This window comes from Zymoseptoria tritici, chromosome 3 (genome assembly GCF_000219625.1).
Source record: "Zymoseptoria tritici IPO323 chromosome 3, whole genome shotgun sequence".
Classification (NCBI taxonomy): domain Eukaryota; kingdom Fungi; phylum Ascomycota; class Dothideomycetes; order Mycosphaerellales; family Mycosphaerellaceae; genus Zymoseptoria; species Zymoseptoria tritici.
Window position 1 is genome coordinate 2,395,309 of NC_018216.1, and position 20,637 is coordinate 2,415,945.

A 20,637-nucleotide genomic window follows, 5' to 3' on the forward strand; every position below is an offset into this window, starting at 1 on the left:
CGAGCCAGAGTGACTTTCAGCGACAGCTGGGAAAAATACGCGAGCCGAGAGCTAGCTCAATTCGCGTCCGCCCATCGACCATCCACAAACATACAACGTTCCCGTTGGCATCACAATACGTTGGGCCATACAATGTCGCAGCTTGGACAGTCCGCGCAGGGCCCTCCGGCGCCAGCACCAGCATACTTTCAGGCGCTCCTCGAACGCGGCACAAAACGAACAAACAACGATGAACCGCAGCTACAACTCGGCCTGCAAGACATCGCCCGCAAGGTGCGCAACCTTGGGAAGGGCTTCACAGATGCGCGTGCCCATTATCTGCTCTCCGCCTCGGGCGTCAACACCAGCCAAGCGCTTCGTGACCTGGACGATCTGGTCGGTCCCCGAACCTCGCAGCCGCAACCAGCTGAGATTCCTGTTGGAGGAGTGAAAGAGACGTTGGCACAAACATATCAGAGCGACTTCCAGAAGATGGTGGAGAGCCATATCCAAAGGGCGCATGATGACTTTGATCAGATGATTGAGGAACGACTGCATGGTGTGGACTGGGATGCGCATCGCCAGAGAATTTACGAGCACTTTGGACTGAAGCGGCCGCAATCTCAGGACGAGCAGGCTACAGCTGGGGGAAGATCGACATTTGGACGGTCATCAAGACGTGTCGGAAGGGCTTCGACAGCAGCCGGCCAGTCGAGCTTTGGGATCTCAGGAATGGCCAGGTCTGTCATTGGAACTGCAGGTTCGCGTGGTGGAAGGAGCAGCGTATTTGCCGATGTCGCGGATAAAGCACCTGCTGAGGGCTTCCGCCTAGCTCCAGAGGATGGCATCTTGCGTAAGAAGCAGGAGAAATACTCGGACAAGGTGAAAGATCTCAATGTTGCTCGCTTGCAAGAGAAGGCCTACCCGCTCCTTACCAGATTTGCGAAGGTTGAAGAAGAATCCGAGGGCGAGGGCGACAAACTGCTGGTGTCTGCTTTCAAGGCACTTGTCTACATGACAGGAGAGGATGTCACGAAGGAGAACATTTCCGAGCGTGGTGTGGTCCGCGAGCGACAATATGCTCAGGCATATCTCGATGACAATGAAAACTCCGCGGCCAACATCGCCATCCGCAAGCGCATCATCGAAGGATCGCGCAAATACTTGGAGGTCATGTACCTCGAAAAGGTCGAGACGACAGTGAGCAAGAACCCCCGGGAAGCCAATATGGGAGGTGTTCCGACAGCTTTGGCCAGAGTGAAAGGCTTTGTCAGAGTCTGTGCCGCACGCAAAGAACTTGGCTCGGACCTTGAGGTACTCCAGGAGCTGAACGGAGACTACTGCTGGCCCATCATCTTCTACCTCCTCCGGTGTGGACTGTTCAACGAGGCGCTCCAGTACGTTGATGACAACATTGCAGCATTCCGCCAGATCGATCGACAATTCATGCGCTATCTCAAAGCATACGTGGCCAGCGACGACCACCGATTGCCGCCGGACCTTCAGACTGGAATCAATAACGAATATTCTCAACGAGTACGCTTAGCACCGGAAGACTCCATCGATCCCTACCGCATGACATGCTACAAGATTATCGGCCGTTGCGATTTGGGCCGACGGAGCTTGGAAGGCATTGCCAATGACATGATGGACTGGTTATGGTTGCAATTCTCCCTGGCGCGAGAGTACAACCGAGTCGACGAGTTTGCTCATGAAGCATTCAGTCTCGCAGAGGTTCGTCAGTCCGTCAGGGATGTTGGAGAGCGGTACTTTGGTCCTGGAAACGAGATTGCCAACGCTCAAAGCACGCTCTTCTTCATGCAAATCCTCGCAGGCTTGTTCGAGAAAGCTGTCGCGGACCTATACCCTCACAACTACCTGTCGGCCGTGCACTTTGCCATTGGTCTCGACTACTACGGACTCCTTCGCGTGAGCGACATCAATAACAGCGAAGACCTGCTCACCTACACTACCCGCCAGCAATCTCAAATCGCATTCGGCAGCATGATCGGGCTGTATACTCGCGACTTCAGGACTGCGAACGCTACCGCCGCGGTAGACTACATCACCCTAATCTGCTTGAATGCCGACTTGACTGGCGAACTTGGCAAGGCGCAACGTGAGCTCTGCCACCAAGCGCTCACTGAGGTGGTACTGGAGACTCGCGAGTTCGCGCAGCTCTTGGGCGACATTCGTGCTGATGGTCAGCGCATCAAAGGCGCGATCGATCAGCGTCTCAGGCTGATCAAGATCGACAACGAGCGCGAGTTTCTTAAGCACATCACGCTTGTGGCCGCGAGAACAGCAGACGAGCAGGGACGTACGACCGACGCTTCTTTGCTGTACCACTTGGCAGAAGACTACCAAAAGGTTTACCAGGTGGTCAATGATGCAGTGTCTCTTGCGCTTACTACCGAACTTGGCGATCAGCCAGCGCGTTTGATACCATTGAAGCCACGCAATACCGACGATCAGAACAACCAGGACCAGAGCCAGAACCAGACAAGTCTCAGTCTGACCGCCATCGATGATCCCGTGCAGCTTGCGAAGGATATCAAATCATTGTACAACAGCGACGCAATGTACCTCAACCGCATCGATCGCAAATACAGCGACTCTTGCGACGTTCTCCTATTGCTAGCGAAGGCCCGACAGGCACTTGAAGCCGGGCAGTGGGCTTCTGTCGTCGATGTGAGTTTCTCCCAATCTTCACCTCGTCATATCCTCAATCACTAACACAACTCCCAGGCCGTCGCTCTATCAGACGTCATCCCCACCGAAACCGGAGGCAACATCTCCGCCATCCGCAGCAAAGCGCAAGCCTTCGACATGATGCCCGTGCCCGTGGCTCGCACGATCGGCCACGTCATGGTTTGGACGGTCATTGCGTGCAGCAATCAGGTCGAGCGCCTGCGACATCAGGAATTCGAGACGGGAATGCAGGCTCAGACGATCGAACGTTGTGTGCAGACGGCAAAGGACGTCATGGTCTTTGCGGGGTTGATCAGATACAAGTTGCCTGGAAGAGTCTGGGAGACGCTGGCTAGGGCTGGGCAGGACTTGGGAGCGTATTGAAAGTGGTGTAGAAGGTCTGGGATACTAGAAGTCCGGCGACGAACATGGAGCGAGTCGATTGACAGCACTCTTGGAATCAGCGAGGAGTCATGAGAGGAATTGAACGCATACGTGAACTGTACGATATCATTGGGACAGGATAGATCGCGCGAAGGCCATCGAGTCCGATACAGATGCCGAGCATGACTGTGACAAACCTCATGCAAGCGAAATAGGGTGATGTGTTCGTGCCTGCTAGGGGATGCGAAAGCGCTTCTGCAAACATCTCGCAAACCCATAAGTTTGCCGAAACGGGAAGTTCAACAACCTCAAAGGACAACGAAGCTCGGACTTGTTTGCAGCAAAACATTGTCTCAGATATGTTTGCCGCCAGCATACTCTCCCATATCTCCAATATACTACGATGGCCAGCTGCTCCACCAATAATCTCGACCATCTCATCCCATCTCATCCTCACCACACCGCTCCACCCAGATGGCGCAACCCTTCCACAACGAGGCCTACGCCGAAGAATACCAAACCAACGCCTACAATGGCTTTCCCTTCATGCCCGAGTTCGGACACCGCCGCCACGCACCGCGCGAAGAACCCTTCATCCGCCACAACGCCCACGGCCGCTCCGGTCCAGGTTGGTACCAAGGAAACCACAAAATTCCCAAGTTCAAGTCGAAGAAGTACTTCGTCCGCCCTGTCGATGGAGCTCGCCGCGGTACGATGGGCCGTATGAAAGATGCGTTCACAGGCCAAGGCGCGGATGTGTTTGTCGTTGCGAATGGAGATCGGAGGACGCTGCATCGTGAAATGCCGGGGAGGGAGAGGTGGACAAACTGGGCCAGTACGGGAATGCAGTGGCCAAGAGAGGCGGCGGGTGGGTGGACGAAGGGCGCATTTGAGGATATGGATTGGTATCCGCCGGGGAATTTGAAGAGTATGCCGTGGGCGAAGAGGGAGGATGGGAATGTGTACAACTTCCGCACGAGGCAGTATGAGGACTTTGATCTGGGTCATCGCAAGGACTTCTGGGCCGATGCACATTGGTGAGTGGTTGGTGTTGTTGAGATGTTCGAGGATCATGCTGACTTGGGTGCGTTTCTAGGCCAAGAGGAGAGAGAGGCAAGCGATCCATCCCGAGCTGTTGGCGGACGTGGGACGGGAAGTGGTTGTCGACCGTGAGTCCATCGGCTGGCAAGCATGTTGGTGGTCGTCCTCTGGTCAACGGCGGATTCGATCCAAGGTTTGACGGGTTCGACGACGAAGATTATTGGTGGTAATGAGCGGTTTTGACAGGCCACCGACCGAGAAGGAGATGGAACGTGTCAAGAGATGGTATGGGATAGCCCGACACGAAGACCCGCAACGTGTAATGATGTCTCTCCGCAGATGTTGTGGTAGACTCATGCCGGCTGATAGTGTTAATGAGGAGGTCTTGACCAAAAGTTCGATAGATGAGAGGAGCAGCATAATGACATACCACATTTCACGACTCGCCATCCTCACCCCAACCCCACATTGGCACTTCCACCGCCTTGTTCAGATCCGGATTCTTCTGTAGACTGTCCTTGCTTCTCTGAAGCAAAGACTGGGTCTGCTCCGAACTCCAATCTTGCTTGAAAGTTTGCAAGTCCGTACTTGTGCCGACAGCGGCTGCTCGTAGCTGTGCAAATCGCTGAGTCTTGTCGGCTCCTCGTTGAGTCAGTGGAGAGACAATAGATGGTATGCATGTTCGTAGACCATCAATCTGTAATTTTGTATCAGTACCTTACACGGGATTGTCCTTCAGACCTGGACGAGACGATTTACCTGTGCCTGAAGCTTCCCGATCTGGGCGAGCGCCTCTTCACACTGCTTCGCATCCCACGGCTGCATCTCCACCGTCCCTGTTTCGTGCTTTGTGTCGGCCATTGCGGTGAATGATGATGCTACCTGGGTACGGTGTTGTTCCACGACAAAGACAATGGCATGCGACAAAGGTGTAGGCGCGCCTGGTTACGTAACGTTGCGCTAGCCAGGGAAGGCTTCCTTCACGCCGACTTCACTTCCACTATTGTCAGTCCATCAATGGACAACATCAAAGTACAGCGTCGGCCCGAGTGGGACAATGACGCTCGCCATCACGAAACAGAGTGTTGAGATCTGCTTGCGATTTCATTGCAAGGCGGCACGAGCGAAACGCCGCAACAAAGTCATGCGCAGTCCGGACATGCCAGTCATTTCGAAGCAGCAGCCGCTCGTCAAGCGCAGTGCTGCGAACATATGAACGACTCGGACTCCAGCGATACAGGAGTCAAGTCATGCGGCAGACAGTTCACGACCGTATGCCGACGCATTGAGGTCATTGATGCTGATAAGCCTCCAGCCACGAGCTTTCGGGCTCCTGTACTGATGGCCTAGATGGTGGTCAGCCGGCGCGCCCATGTGGCGCGCGCTTTTAATGAGGAAGCAAACATACCAGAGCGACACGTCGTGTATGTCGCTCAATGCTCCGGTGAGCGATGTCAGCACCGTAGCCCGCCCCATCGGCACGACGAAGGGACAATACCGGAAAATAGCGACCCACATTGTGAGCGCATCAAGCCAGTGCAAGCTTAATGTCCCAAAGTCGCCGCCGATAAAACCCAAGCCAGAGAACATCAAACAACAGAGCGGCCCAATGGACAAACGGAGAGCTGTGTGCCCTTGATCCGCGCCGGCCTACCAATCTGTCGCTGCTCTCAGCTTGGTGGCACCGAAAACCTTGTGGCAGCCAGTCCCCCAAGAACGCCGACAACAGAGATAATACCGGAAAATAGCGACCCACGTTGTGAGCGCATCAAGCCAGTGCAAGCCTAATATCCTGTCATCGCCGCCAAGAAGAACCCCAGGTAGAGCGCGACAACAGAAGAACGCCCAGCCAAATTTCATTGGATTCGGATAAGGGGCCCGAAGGCTGCCTCCTCCCCGGGCGCTGGTCGTTCTGCAGCTTTCGTGCTCTGTGGGTGGCGCTGTTTCGGGTGTGTGTGCAATGATTCCGTGGAATCTCGGTTGGTACCTGTTCCCATCGACACCGACAACAGAGATAAAGCCGTCAGTGATGTCCCACAGAGTGAGCGCATCACCTCAGCGCAAAGCTGAATATCCTGTCATCGCTGGCGACAAGAACCCCAGGCAGAGCGCGACAACAGAAGAACGCCCGACCAAATTTCATTGGATTCGGAGAAGGGGCCCGAAGGCTGCCTCGTCCCCGGGCGCTGGTCGTTCTGCAGCTTTCGTGCTCTTTGGGTGATACTGTTCCGGATTCCGTTGAATCTCGGTTCGTGCCTGTTCCCATCGACACCGACAACAGAGATAAAGCCGTCAGTGAAGTCCCACAGAGTGGGCGCATCACCTCAGCGCAAAGCTGAATATCCTGTCATCGCTGGCGACAAGAACCCATGACAGAAGCACAGTTCCGACATATGGTTGGCGTGGTGTGGAAGACTCGCTGAGTCGATGCGCAGTCATGGTGCAGAGAGAAAGGAAGAGAAAGAAAGTTGGGGAGCGACGAAGTTTTGTGCGCGTGCCGGCCAATCTCTGCCTGAGGCGGAGTCACAATTCACGTCCACCGCGCAGCGAGTTGCAAGTTACGTAGCCCGCCTGCAAACTCAGCCTCTGCTTCATGAGCCCCCCTCCAACGACATCGTCGACTTTTGGAACACCTTCTCTCGTCCCTTCACCTTCATCGACCGTGTATCATCCACAACGTCGTGCCACCTTCCACCACTCCACGCCTACGAAACCGTCACTGGACGCAGTCAGCCCTGCAGCAGAACAGGCCTTGTCTAGCCTGGTTGAGCATACTCCGGCGCCAACTCCCGTTGCAAGACCTTGCGCACTCTCAGCACATCAGAGTCGAGTCGCTTGCGCCATTCGAGACCTGCCGCGTCCTTTCATCAGCACATCGAAATCCCCTGCACCACCAACAAGCGTGTCCAAGTGCACTGGCCAGTTACGACCTCGAGCGTTCCAGGTGCCACGGAACGGCGATAGACTCTGCGGGAAATCTTGCGAGCCGACTTCATCTCGCATCCTTTGCGCCTTTCTGGTCTTTCTCCCAGCCTGCCATCAGGACTCAAGCACCATGGCCCCCGCGCGCAAGTCGCGTCACGCCAAAAGCGGACGCCAGAGAGCAAATGGTGAAGCGGACAACGGCGGAGAGAGCTCCGGCCACGTGCGTACGGCAGACGAAGCCAACTCGAAAGATGAGCACAATCAGGCTGAGGCCATGAACGCAGGCCTGGGCGATTCTCAGCCGGGTCAAGCGCAGCAAGCATCCTTTCAACTACGAGGCGATGTGCTCGGAGGCATTTTCACGTCTATCAATCCCAGTGAGGATTTCGAGAAGCAAGTTATGACTTTCATTGTGAGCAATGGTTTTCTCCCTCTCGTCGCCCAGTTCAAGCTCGACGTCGTTGGTAACGAGAGCTTCGACAATTCTCTGGAGAAATTCTTTCGTGGCCTACCTGGACGTTCGGCGCGCTGGCCCAACGTGGACCGTCAGACGATCATCGCGGCATCCGAGAAGCTCATGCTTTACGTCCTCAAGTGCGCATCGATGGCAGCGCAATCCGGAGAGCCCGAGGCTGGTATGACATTGGCGAAGTGGGCGAACCATCTTTATCGGAAGAACAAGGATGGCTTCTTCTCCCAGTTGCTTGTCACCAAAGTCAACAAAAGCAAGCCAGATCAGCGTCTTACGATGACCAAAGAGGCGTGTCTGGCATTCTGTGCTAGACTCCTGCTCATGGTTTGCCAAGATCTTTCGATGGGAAACAAGGGCATCTTCGAAGGCATCTTCAACGTGCTCCTCGCCAGCCCGCTCGTCAAGCCCGCGCAGCAAGTGGTGCGTGCTGAGTTGGAGGCTATGGTGATCATCAAATATCCTCATCCGCACGACAACTTCACTCCAAAGGTCGACTGGATCGAGGAAGACAAGCATGGAGATCTGCCAAGCTGGTTGGCCGGGTTGGTAGGCATCAGCTCTACACTGGTGAAGTCAGATACCTTCTGGAACGACTTCGACGAGGAGGAGGTGCTCTTGTTTCGTCAACAATCGGAAGCGGAGCATTACGCCTTTTACAGCGGTCTTGGATTCTCTTTCGCGGCAATCGCTGCCGTCTTTCCACTTCGTTCGAGACAAGATTGCATTGATTACTTCCTTGAGAATGCTGAGCCCCGCGAAACGGAGTTCGAGGCCAGTAGGGCAAACGAGGCCAGCAAGTCTAACGACGTCAACGAGCCTGACGCAGAGGCTGACGCAGAGGTCGATGATGATCCTCCTACAAAGAAGCGAACTCGCAAGCAAGCAAGTGGCGCACCCGAGGAGTCGGAAGATTCTCAGACGAGCAAGAAGGCGAAGATCGCCAACACTAAGCCAAGTGACACAACCACGAACGAGCCCGACCAATACAGCCATGCCAACGTCGACTCGGAGGTGTCGCTAGCTTTGCAGATCGCCCAAGAGAGTGCGGAGGAGGCTAGGAAGGAAGGGGGAATGGCCACGCCGGGCAGTGCTTCGTCGAGCGAGGTTCAGTCACTCAAGGCCGAGATGAAAGCGCTCAGAGAGATCGAGCTGCGCTTGCGCGAAGACATGCAGACCGCGCAAGCTACCGCTGAGCGTGCCGAGAGTGACTTGCAGTTGGAAATCGAACACAACCAGCGCCTCGCCAGGGATATCTACACACTGCGTGGCTATCAAGAGCGAAACGTGAGTCTCAATGACCGTCTCGAGGGCCTGGCCAAGAGCCACGGAGCTATGCACCTGCGGCTGGAAGCGACCGAGCAAAGCCTGAAAGCAGAGCAGTCCGCGCACGCTACACTGAAGGGCAGCATCGGCAATCTCCAACAGAACGGCAACATCGCAGCCGCCTTCAAGGAGACCCAGCTCGAGAAGCGACGACGCCTGGAGGACGCTGCCAAAATCAAGGAGCTCGAAGCTCAGCTCGAGAAGCAGTCAAACTACGAGGAAGTCTGTCATACGAGTGACAGACGTAGGAAGAAGGTCATCGCTGCGAACACTAATGCGAACGACATCTACGCGAAGTTCCAGGCGCGTACCAAGCAGCTCGAAGATCAGGTGCGCCAGTTGGGTGGGACACCCGTGGCGCCCAAGGAGCCTCTTCCTGCTTGTCCTCACATCAAGTAAAGCAGGTGGCTCGGATTACAGATTGACGGCAAAGGTGCGAACAAGGCACGCGTGAAAGCATACGGTGTGGAACATCACATCCTTGGGAGTTTTTGGTTTTTGTTCTTCGCATGCACGGCGTTCTGATTGGATGATACCCACACGACGATTGATTGGCGTTCACATTGCGGGCAGAGAGGAGACCGATGGCCGGCGCTCCCTTCAATGCTCGACCGACCAAGCAACCACTTGGCGACATGAGCGCGGAGAAGCACGACGAGGCTGTGAAGGGATCTCATGATGGTTGTATGACAGTGGACATGGCGTGCGAGCGGATTGTGGCATGAGGTGTGCAGAAAAGTTTTGCTTTTGACTTTGATTTTGATTTTGGATTTGCATCGGAGTTGGTATGGGATACTTGCAAGCGACGGACATGCAAGACACAGGCATTAGCTTCGATACCACACACGAGTATGACTATTACAAATAAGTATGAATTATGAAACCACATCATTGAACGCAACAGATAGTCTATCACCTCACAGCACGTGGGAAATGGAGCGTATGCAGAGCCATCATGTTAAATAGATAATGAGATTACAAACAAGGGAATCTAAAAGGCAGCCAGCCACCTCCTCCCGATAAACGCCCTCCACCCAATGATAAAAACACCAAGTCTATGCCATCATTCTTTTAATTCGCACCGCGCACTCATCAATATGTACATAGCTCTCAGAGCATTGCGTTCTCACTACCTACAAAGCCAGGACCAACGCCAATGCTCCGACCAGAGTCAGACCTGCGACTCCGTAGCTGGAAGCACCGCCCTCGTATGATGGGCCGGTGTATGCCTTTGTCGTCGAAGCGGAAGCGTTCTGGTATGATATCGACTTGGAAGCAGCGCCCGCGAGCGGCAGGACGGTCAGTGTCGCGGCATTTGCGCTCGAGACGGGCACGGTGGCGTCTGCCTCTTGGGTTGAGTAGGCTGAGACGGTGGCGTCTGCCTCCTCGGTGGCAGCGGAGTAGGCTGCTGGTACAGTGGCGTCCGCGTCCTCGGTGGATGGTGCGACCGATGCAGATTGCTCGAGGGTGATGATGCTTGGCGGGAGCTCGGAGCCATCGTCTGTGGGAGCTGCGGTTGGAGCTGCGGATGGAGCTGGGGACTCAACGGGAGGCTGAGCATCATCCGGAGTCGGAGCATCGCCGGTGGGTGCGGCGGATGGTGCGTCACCGGTCTGCTTGACGGTGATGGTCTGGGTGTTGGTGACGGTCACGGTCGCGGTGCTGGCGATACATGCTGCTGGAGTTTGAGCATCTTGTTCTTGAGTCTGGGTGGAGTCATCAACTGGAGAGCCGTTGTCTGGGGCGGCAGTGTTGTGGTAAGACGGAGCGTCAGAACCGGCGGCAGGCTGAGAAGTAGCCGATGGCTGAGAGGAAGATGGATTAGCTATGATCGATGAGCTTACGATAGGAATATTGACGTACCACGTAGACAGTTGTTACAACAGTGCCCTGCTCCAATGTGATGATTGTGGTTGAAGCTGCTGGCACGTTTGTTGGGATGGTGACAATGGTGCCGGAAGTTGCTGGTCCGTTCGTGGATTCCGTGCAGCTTGTGGAGCCAGATGCGGAAACAGTGAAGTTGAAACCAGCGTTCTGGCTGCCCAAGGTTGGGTAGAGCGGCGCAGTCGCAGATGCTTCGGCACTGGAGATTGAAGATGTTGGGTCATAGGCAGGAGCGGACAGTGTGGCGGCCTGCTCCTCGCTGGAGACTGAGGATGTCGGATCATAGACGGGAGCAGAAACTGTGGCAGCCTGCTCGACGCTGGAGATCGAGGATGTTGGATCGTATGCAGGCGCGAAAGCTGCGTTGGCGACTGTCGCAAGAACAGCGAGAACTGTTGAGGTGTGCATCTTGAGGGTGTGATTTGGTAGAGTTGATTGCAAGTAACGAATGTGGTAAGCTAGAGCCTTGTGTTGATCGAAATGAGTGTAGGAGGGGTTGATAGTGATGTATGAAGGAGTGACGTTGAAAGAGTGTGTGAACAGGAATGCCGTTGGGAGATGGGAAAAGACGATATGAACTGTTTGAACGGTGCAGTGAGCAACGGCAAGGCAAAGGGTATATATGTCGATGCGACCAGAAGTGGTAATTCCGCCTTGGGCGTCCAGGAGGTCCCGCGGAGCTGGCTTCGCGATGCGTGCTGGTTCACCCGTTTAGCTCGCGTGGCGCGTCTTTTCTCACACAGAGGAGAGGACAAGGCGACGGTTCATCTTCAATCTCGGGACAGCTGGATGTCCCGATGGTGAACGTATTACCATACCACGGAGATATGATCGGCGTCCCAGCGAGAACGTTGTTGCTTGTTTGCAGACGTTCTCCTTGCCGAATCTGGCTCGATAAGGCGGTGCCTTGTAACGGACTCAGCTCTGTCCTGTCGCGAGAAATCAGACCTTTGTGCAGTACTGCTTCGCGATCTTTCTGGTCATCACTGTGGACCTCATGGCCGCCGACAGAATCGCGCAAATTTGCCACGCTCGGATTCCAGGCAGCGCGTCCCGTCCGGAGGGAACGTGGACGATGGTTCAGGGACAAGGTGGAGTCGTGGAAGGGCAGCTTCAGTCCCGGAATGAAAATGCGCGGCTGACTCAGCGGGTTCTACTTCCGCGTGCGACGGGAATCGTTCACGCGAGAGGAAGAATAGTCTGACAAAAGGCCGACTGGAGCGGTCTCCGTGAGCATTCGCGTGATCGATTGGAGAATAGATGACATATTCGCCACAACCTCTTCCCACTGCAGTCGTATCAAGTGAACCAGATCGCAGCGTCTTTGCGCCTTTGATCTTGAACAGGATCATCGTATCTAGACACGCAACTCTCTGTCTCTTCCATCTGCCTACTCGCTGTTCCTCGATGGCTGTCCTTGTCCTCAGAACCCACGCTACTATCTCTCGTCCGAATGCGAGACCGCCAACCGAATCCGAGGGCGTCGAGCTATTGTCACGACTGTTGAATTCTGAAACGCATACTATAGCCGTGCCTGTCGGTATACGACGACAACTCATAATAAGATCCCGATGTAAGGTATAGAGAGCTCGACTGTTCTGGAGCCGGCAACAAGGAGCGGGATGGACTGGAAGCGGCGGGCTATACAGCGAGGTTGATGGCATGACTATGTCGGCTGAGAGTGTTATGCTGTCGACTGTGACATGCTGTAGAGATTTCCCACATATAACCGAGTGATCACCTGGGAGCGATATTGGTTGGTAGCACAATCACAGGACAATTCCTGGCTCAGTGCGGGCTCTCTGGCTCTCACTGCTTCGAGGTCGCAGCGCATGACAGCTCTTCACTACTCCAGCCTGTTCCAAGACTGAAGTGGACGACAACAATAGCAGAGTACCGTTGTTGTGTAAAGATGAGAAGTTTGAATCAAAAATATGCCGCAGTTCTCATCTTCAGGTGCAAGAGAGAGAGAGAGGGCTTTGCAGATCTCCAGTCTCCCCCAGGTCAAAGTCCCACGATGACGGAAGTCCTCCTCGGTCGTTGCCGTGCTGCGCTCCCAGCCATCCGCGCATTGGAGCTGCACCGCACGCCCACTTCCTCACTTCCTCCTCTCTTTCTCTCTCTCCCCCAACAATCCACAACTCCACTCCCATAACCCATCCATCATCTACACCTCGCGACCACATTGCTACTGCTCAACCTCACGCGCCGTCAAAAGTCGTCCCATCAGATCACTTGCGCCAAGAACATCTACTCCACCCATCGACTTCTACCGCAATGGCCGACAAGGAAATCAAGGAAGGCGACCAAGGTATGCTCTTCCCTCTCACCGCGATCGCAAACATGTCCTTGAGCTTTGGAAAGCTTTCGCGATCTCATCTGCCATCACCTCACCGTCGGACCACCGTCGGCGCGTCGAGCTCACGAGGCTGCTTAGTCACGCGCTGAAACCACGCCTTCCCTGTTTCGGCCATTCCATCGCATCGCATGTTCCTCTCACTCCTCCCACGAACGCCTGGCTAACCCGAGTTTCTTGCCGCAGTCTCCTGGCAATGGTCCGGCTCCCGTCCTGGCGGCGAAGTGGCCGAGGTCAAAGACCAAGGCAAGGTCGAAATCGAGACCAAGCGCGGCAACACCGTGCACAAGAACGCCGAGCCCGACAACCCGGCCGTCAAGATCTCTCGCTCCGGTAACGATGTCGTAAAGAAAGCCTCCGAGCTCAAGGTCGACAAGGAGGGCGACAAGCACAAGGAAGCTCCCGGCGACGAGAAGACGGTGTCCAAGGACGAGGCGGAGAAGAGCGATGAAAAGGACGACGAGAAGAAGGAGAACGGCGACGCTGAAACCGGTGACAAGCGCAAGGCTGAGGACACTGCGGAGGAGAAGAAGGATGAAGAGGATGGTGATGCAAAGAAGCAGAAGAAGGACAATGGTGCCTCCAAGGCCAACGGCGATGCTGCGCCGAAGAAGAAGGGCCGTCCGGCGAAGAGCGCTAATGGCGAGACTGCGGCGAAGAAGGACACCAAGAAGAAGGAGCCCAAGAAGGCTGCCACTGAGTCTGGTGAGCCCAGGCGTTCGGGACGCAACGCCTCTAAGTAGGTGTCGGTGTGAGTGAGTGGATGCTACTCTCGTTTCTGCCACGTCTTGCACTGTGCATCTGGTCATTGCCGGGAGGCGGACGGTCAAAATGGGAGGAGACATAACGGCAGGGCAGGTCTCGTCTGAATTATGGCAACAAAGAGGAAAGGGGTGGAAAAGGTGGTCAACGGAGGCAGCACAGCGGAAAAAGTCCTGCGTATGCCATTCTCATGAATTTATATGTTGTGCAATCGTCACAAGCTTCAACTACGACTGTATAGTAGCTTTCGACCAGCTGATATTGCTAGTGTGAGGAATCGAATGCTGCTTGGAAATCTGTTTTTGCCATTCATGGAATGATGCTCTTCGGATACCACGATTGGACACCCATCTCGACCGGCGAAAATCGCAGCCGACAGCCAGCCTACGCCGCTGCTGGTGGTCCGATGAGTACCAGTGCTCCATTTCCAGCGTCTTGGAGGTCAATTCAAACGACGTCTTGAAAGTGAAAGCATGTGAGCTGCAAAATCCAGGGGCAAGGACCAACTTGGAACGCAAAGGCCACGGGTGACTAGCAAGATCAACAGCACATCCGCAGTCTTCTCCCTCTCTCGTCTCGTTGCGTCGTGTGTAGCTGAAAGACCTGAGGTGAAGTTGCAGAGTCTATATCCGCCAAAATCCCATTTACCCCTTTTTCCACAGCCACATTCGTCGCCAACGTCATCTGAGCAAACAAAGCGGTATAAACACCACTCTTTTTCGCCATCCATCAAACACAGGAGCAGTTGGTCCAGTGGTCATGATATCTCCTCTCTATCCAACCGGCGGTTATGCGCCACGCCGAGACCGCCATTTCTAGGTGCACCTAGCACTCCCTAAAAGGAGTTGGGCGTGTTGAGAGGCAGCAACGTTGAGAGAAACGGAGAAGACATCAGTTCGATTCTGATACAGCTCAAATTATCTTTTTGATTTGGCGTTTGTTTTGCGTTCCTGTCAGTTCCTCGATCAGGTGGTGGAGTCGCTTTTTGCCGGGAGTTCGGGAGTTGGGTAGCATCATCGCGCTCATCAAACAGCAGCGGGCGATTAGAGAAGGTGAAAGTACGGGTCTTATCTTTCCGATGTCAGATCTCGGGTCGAATAAGCTCCTCCTTTGTGGCGGCTTGCTTCATTGAGTCTCAGTTGACTCCTCCGCTTTGCTCCCGCGGGTGATGGATGCAGGCTCCCAATTCAGTTCCGGGATCGATCGTAGTGTGTGACGAGGATTTTTGGGAAATGCCGGATCTGCACAAGATGAAGGTGAGACAACATCATTTCTTTTTTAGTCGTCTGATACCCAAATGGCCTGTAAGGTCCTCTGACGCCCACGTGAATGCTGAAGGTAGTCGTCGTAGCGGAATGACCAAGGATTCCTTTCCTTTGATGACAGTGATCCTCCATATGTTGGCAGGATTTCCCATTCCTATCGGACGATTGGTCGAGTGGCACGACGGCTCTTCTCCTTCCAAGATTGTGGTCGGCTGCGGAACCTGTAACAGAGATTTGATGTGCCAACTCATTCTAGTGAGGCACAGAGCAGACTTCCGTTCAACCCGGAAATCGTTCAGCTACCTTTGCCACGTTGCTCAAGGACAAATATTTGGGTTCCCCTGAAGCCGGCGATTTCTCGCTCGTTCGCGCTTCTTCATCTTTATGCAAATTCAATTCCAACGACAAACAAAACTTAGGTCGATTGGTCGAGTGGTAAGACGGCTCTTCTCGGTCTAGGACAGCGATGGAACAGGAAGACAAGAGCAAGAAGGCTGCGAGGGGCAGCCTGAGCTCAAGTCGACCGTGTTGGGAGAGGGAGAGAAAGAGGGAAAGAGAGAGAGAAATCGTGTCCCGCGAGAAACAGAGCAAGCCAAGGTTCGAAACCTTGATCGTCCATCTTTTTGCCTCCCTGCTGGTCGTGGTGGAGATACGATGCAACAAGGCAAAAGTTTTGCCTTGCCCACCTCCGCCTCGCCCCTATTTGCGACCGGTCATTGAGAGTCAAGGGCGCCAGCTGCTCTCACTTCACCCCACAATAGCAAACCTTTATGTACTCGCGAGAAGCGCCATTGTCCATTCAAAATGCGGGTGATTGGTCTAGCGGTCAGGACAGCTTCGATCTATCCAAGGGAGGACTCAGGCTGTGGACGACAGAGCACCGAGTGCAGAGTCGAGGACGGTTGGGTGGACCTTTGCGAGAAAATGGAGCAGGTCGCCGGTTCGAATCCGGCATCGCCCAACTTTTCTTCACTTTTTTGCACCTCGATCCGCTCTGCCATGCTCATTGTTGTTTTGCCTACGCGGCGCACACTGTTCGTTCGTTCCCGAGTGGAGTAATGAGGTCGAGTTCCAGATTACGGCCGAGAATGGCGAGAATCGCTGCGTCCGAATCTCCGAATTGCAGTCATGGAGCATACCAAATCCAATCATGTGTTCCTTGGAAGCAGGTAGTAGGTGACCGGAAAGCCTTTGATGTTCGGGAATCAAGACCGGAAAACGAGGAGACACCAGGGACAGCGGACACGATTGTGACAGCATGTATGAGTCCATGCGATAGTGAGACCGCACCTGCAAGGCTTCAATCCTTCCTTACCTCAGCCTTGCGTCAACTCGGGAAGTCTTCAATCCAGGCTCTCGCAGCAAGCCAGCCAGCCATACCTCGCACAACCCATCTGCTCCTCCGCGCCGATCACTTCGCTTCACATCGGACCATCCTCCTCGCCAGTCCACCAAACACTGAGGTGTAACATAGCTGATCGCCCGGCACATTAGCTTTGAATAATAGCACCTCACACCACATCAATCTACATCGTCATTCCCGCATCCTCCGACTTCGGCCATCAGACGACTTCATCCTCCCAAATTTTTGAAGTTTGTACAGTAACACCTCGTGCCCGCGAGACATGTTCTGCAGTCTTCGTGGGAGCAGCTCCATCCCTCCGCGGAGACGTGGACGGAGAAGAAAATGAGACCGGCAAGGGCGGTGAGGAAGAAGAGACGGGAGTGCATTTTGGGAGGCCAAAGGTCCAATCCTCATTGTCTGGACTATGGCTGACTTGTACATTTTCAAACGCCGGCAGGTACGTCAGACCCGAAGGATATGGGCTCCTCCATGTCGATCATGTCAGTCCGTATTGCTTGCCCTAAGAATTTCGATTGCCCGTACGTGTAGTGGACGAGTCGCTGGACTCATCACGAGAGGCACGTGATGCTTCTCGCCACTCGACCGTGGTATTCGACTTTGCGCCGACGCGATGTGGCACTCACTCCCGTAGGTGCAAGGAACAAGACCGTCTCAAGGCCAGACCCGCCTTGGTAAGCCCAGTATCGCGTCCTGACTTTCGGTGACATTCGCAGCGCCTTGCAACCTCAGTGGTGGAGACCTCGCCTAGAGCCCTCTCGACACACCAACACTACTCGCACTTTCGCCCACTCTCAAATCGTCCTCCGTCACGCCGACGACGCCTCTCCGACTGCTTGCAGTGGTGCTCTGACTCTCGCTCCTCTCTCGCGGTCCAGCGACACCTCCGATTCCACCGTCATTCGCTGCCCACGCTGCTACGCTCGCGCCCGTACCGTGAGGTGGCGGAGAAGTGATGCTCGGCACTCTCCCGATGCTATCCCTGTGCTCACCGGAGCCGACACTGCGGTCGCCTCGGTCTCGTGGCTCCCGGGCGTCTGCAGAATGACTTGAGTCTCTCCTCCGTGTCTGCAAAGCCCGCTCCAAAGCACGCACTCGCTGGCGTAGAGCTTCATTCTCCGCCTTCACAATCTCCATCTCTGTTCTGTAGGCCGTGGTGTCCGCAAAGTTCTGCATGCCGGGTGCATTTGGTGAGAGTGCAGCTGGAGTTCCTGGCTGAGCCAGTGTGGAAGCCAGCGTGCCTTGAGAAGGATCACGAGAGATGGGCGGGCGTTGCTGAGAGTATTGAATGCGGGAGAAGTCCATGGATCGCCGTGCAGGTGTTGAGGTACCTGATCGACCAGTGACAGACGGCTGGCGAGAGATTCCAGCTGATGCTGCACGGTCTGCTGAAGCTTGGGAGATGCCGCTTGTGGTTTGATGGGCATGACTGCTGCCTGCATGACCCTGTGTTGAGCTTACGCTGGTGGAGGGCGTGGGTATGATGTTGCTCCGTGCGCTGGCAGAGGAAGAGGATCGATCACGGCGGGATGGTGTTGGATGTGTGGCACCAGTCATCTGGTGAGTCGGATTGGGATCGGAGATATCAATGGGCAGGAGAGAGTTCGAGGCAGCCGTTGAGTTTGAGGAGATGGAGTGGTTGCTCGCTACGGAGGCAGATTGAGCTCGAAGAGCAGTGAGCTCACGCGTGAGTCTGTTGACCTGTGTATGAACGTCTTAGCTTGTATTTCTCTTGACCTCCTGCCGTGCTGCCTTGACCTACCACGGCTTCTTGCTCTTTCTCGCATTCCAGGTACAGCTCTGCTGCGGTAAGAGGGCGTGGATGGCGTAGAGGCACGTTTTGCTCGTTGCTAGAGATGGTCGGACTTCGCAGAGGGAGGGTCTGTGAAGCGGGCGTTGTCGGTGGTGGCATGTTGTGTGAGGGACGCCTGGAGACGCTTGAAGATAAAGGTTGCGTGTTGGGTTGCGATGGTCGGGAGGAGGTCGGCAGAGTGTTGATGTCGGGAGCCATGGCCTGGTGGAAGGTCAAGCAAGACTTATGTTCGTCCAACGACTTGGGTGAGTGAGTCGTGTTGTTGAAGAAAGTGCCCTGATTGAGAGGTTGAAGAGAGGACAATGGAAGCTGACGGACGGGACGGTAGACCTAATGGTACCAGGTCAGGTACTTTGGAGCAAGCACGCGACGCTCCCACGATTGCCTGCAGTTCTATTCAGCGTACCCACCGTCGGAATACTTCACTGGCGCGGAATGCAGATCCCGTCCGCCGCATCCACGAGTTTCAAAACGGCGTCGTTGTTGTGATGCGCGAGTGCCGTCAGACGTGACTCTCACTGCTTTTGTTGGCATGGCAAGCGGGGTGAAAGATACACCTTGACCCTGGCCTGCTGGGTGCATTCTTGATCGGATCGGCGCGCGTCTTCTCACCGGACCAGAATGAACATGAACGCCAACATGGACATGAACCTGACTGGCTTGAGACAGACGCACGTACTGTACGCAGGGGACAGTCGTTGGAATCGTGAGAGATGGGAGGAGGAGCAGCGATGGAGACGCCTTCGAAACCAGCATGCCCCGATGTGATGTGGTGAGATCAACAGACGTTCAGCGCGCTGCTGTCCATCTCCCCAGGCCCAAAAGCCGCCTCACTCGACGGAGCGGAAGCTGCCCCTTGAAAGACTCCCTTGAACGCGTGGAACTCCCTCATCGGCCCAACTCGACAGGAATCAGTGCAGTGTCAGGAGACGCTCGAATGAGCTTACATATGCCTCACCTGGCCACCAGTGGACAATGGAAGACGAGGGTAGGGGATATCTGTGCACGACGGCACGTCCAAGGACGGATTGGTCCACCTCCTGATTCATCATGCCAGGAATATAAGGCCGAGTCGGAATGGATACCACTCCGGTCATCACGACGTGACCTGCGTACAGGAGTTTCTGTCCCTCGACTACAACCCTGCAGAAGCTCTGGTTGAGCAAATGTTGGTACCTGCTCGAGCTTACATAGGCAGAACACGGCGATCAAGCAATGGAATGGCAAAAGAAGACAATCGCAGCCCGCTTTCTAACTCGACATGATGCCTGCATCCGCTACATGCTTGCGACGCTACTTCCGGCGATGTGTGCATTCTATCCACTGTGTCTACATTGGCACGGAAGTGTCAATAATACAACACCCTCACGGGCGGGCACTTACTGATTTCTCAAGTTGGATGTATCAGGAGATACATCCACTCGGGGAGCGTCCGGACGACACGAGAGCCTCTTCCCATGGGCTTCCATGCAATCTGAGGCCTGCGATCGTGAGATCATCGTGCGGAGCCCGTGTCAACTACCCTGACTGACGGCGCAAGCTTCATCGTAGAAGGAATTGCAAAAAAAAAGTCCTTGTCGGTACTCGTGTGCCTCACCTCAGCCTTCCTTCCGATGGACACCTGTAAGCTGTCGACATGTGCGCCGCCAGGCATCGCGAGAGGGATAAGTATACCTCTCCTCTCCCACCCCTTCTGCTTCCCTTTATCAACATCGAACTTCAGATCCATTTCGATACAACTTCCACTCACACTCCAACTTCGACTCCATTCACAAGACATCACCGATCTCATCCACAACGATGAAGCTCTCCATCCAGCTCGTCTACCTCGCGGCCACCTTCTTCGCCGGCCAAGCCCTCGCCGCGCCCGCCGCCGAAGCCGATGCCGATGCAGCCCGCGCCTACCCGAACTGCAACAGTAGGCATATCGTATCTCTCCCGGCTCGCGGCCAACCTTGCTAACGCTGCGATCCGTAGACGACTGCAATCTCAATCCAGAAATTCGGGAGCCCGAACTGCAACTGCAAGGGTTTCCACTGCAACGGGTACATGTGCGTGCGCAACTAGACTCCATCTCGTCTGGTCCAAGTCGCCACAGCCGCCGATCCTCTGATGGGCGAACGAATGGGACCGAACGTGGGTCTCGACATCCGATGTTCTCGCGACGGACGGAGTGAGGCAAGGGAGCCGTCAAGGTGCTGTGCTGTTGCTATTGGTTTTGCTATTCTTCTGCTTGGAGGGATGGATGGATGAATGGATGAATGGACGCGGAGGAAAGTTTGCGTGAGAAGAAGAGGATGTGGCCGTCAACTGTTTGTTCTGAGCAATAGGCCAATCAATGAAGCTCGCCCTCTCGCACGCTACTGTTCTCCAGACTTG

At 54.9% G+C, this 20,637-nt stretch overlaps 6 protein-coding genes across 6 annotated transcripts; 5 read left to right on the forward strand and 1 right to left on the reverse strand.

Annotated features, from left to right (window-relative positions):
- Positions 1-120: 120 nt before the first annotated feature.
- On the forward strand, positions 121-3,054 carry MYCGRDRAFT_70159 (uncharacterized protein; the record flags this gene model as incomplete). The annotated part of the gene is made up of 2 exons (XM_003853913.1): positions 121-2,670; positions 2,728-3,054. The coding sequence occupies 2 exons, from the start codon at positions 133-135 to the stop codon at positions 3,052-3,054; spliced, it is 2,865 nt and encodes a 954-aa protein (XP_003853961.1).
- A 474-nt stretch (positions 3,055-3,528) lies between these two features.
- On the forward strand, positions 3,529-5,311 carry MYCGRDRAFT_91904 (uncharacterized protein; the record flags this gene model as incomplete). The annotated part of the gene is made up of 3 exons (XM_003853914.1): positions 3,529-4,091; positions 4,151-4,288; positions 5,134-5,311. 3 exons carry the CDS (start codon positions 3,529-3,531, stop codon positions 5,309-5,311), a joined length of 879 nt encoding a protein of 292 aa, XP_003853962.1.
- Positions 5,312-7,150: 1,839 nt separating this feature from the next.
- MYCGRDRAFT_91905 (uncharacterized protein) lies at positions 7,151-9,214 on the forward strand (the record flags this gene model as incomplete). Its single annotated transcript, XM_003853915.1, has 1 exon — positions 7,151-9,214. The coding sequence occupies one exon, from the start codon at positions 7,151-7,153 to the stop codon at positions 9,212-9,214; it is 2,064 nt and encodes a 687-aa protein (XP_003853963.1).
- Positions 9,215-12,850: 3,636 nt separating this feature from the next.
- MYCGRDRAFT_108731 (uncharacterized protein) lies at positions 12,851-14,505 on the forward strand (the record flags this gene model as incomplete). Its single annotated transcript, XM_003853916.1, has 3 exons — positions 12,851-13,010; positions 13,242-13,760; positions 14,480-14,505. 3 exons carry the CDS (start codon positions 12,977-12,979, stop codon positions 14,503-14,505), a joined length of 579 nt encoding a protein of 192 aa, XP_003853964.1.
- A 1,376-nt stretch (positions 14,506-15,881) lies between these two features.
- On the reverse strand, positions 15,882-19,355 carry MYCGRDRAFT_108732 (uncharacterized protein; the record flags this gene model as incomplete). Its single annotated transcript, XM_003854268.1, has 8 exons — positions 15,882-15,901; positions 16,222-16,240; positions 16,463-16,540; positions 17,072-17,115; positions 17,213-18,146; positions 18,208-18,459; positions 19,046-19,158; positions 19,217-19,355. The coding sequence occupies 8 exons, from the start codon at positions 19,353-19,355 to the stop codon at positions 15,882-15,884; spliced, it is 1,599 nt and encodes a 532-aa protein (XP_003854316.1).
- Positions 19,356-19,871: 516 nt separating this feature from the next.
- Positions 19,872-20,435, forward strand: MYCGRDRAFT_91909 (uncharacterized protein; the record flags this gene model as incomplete). Its single annotated transcript, XM_003853917.1, has 3 exons — positions 19,872-19,881; positions 19,982-20,176; positions 20,257-20,435. 3 exons carry the CDS (start codon positions 19,872-19,874, stop codon positions 20,433-20,435), a joined length of 384 nt encoding a protein of 127 aa, XP_003853965.1.
- Positions 20,436-20,637: the final 202 nt, after the last annotated feature.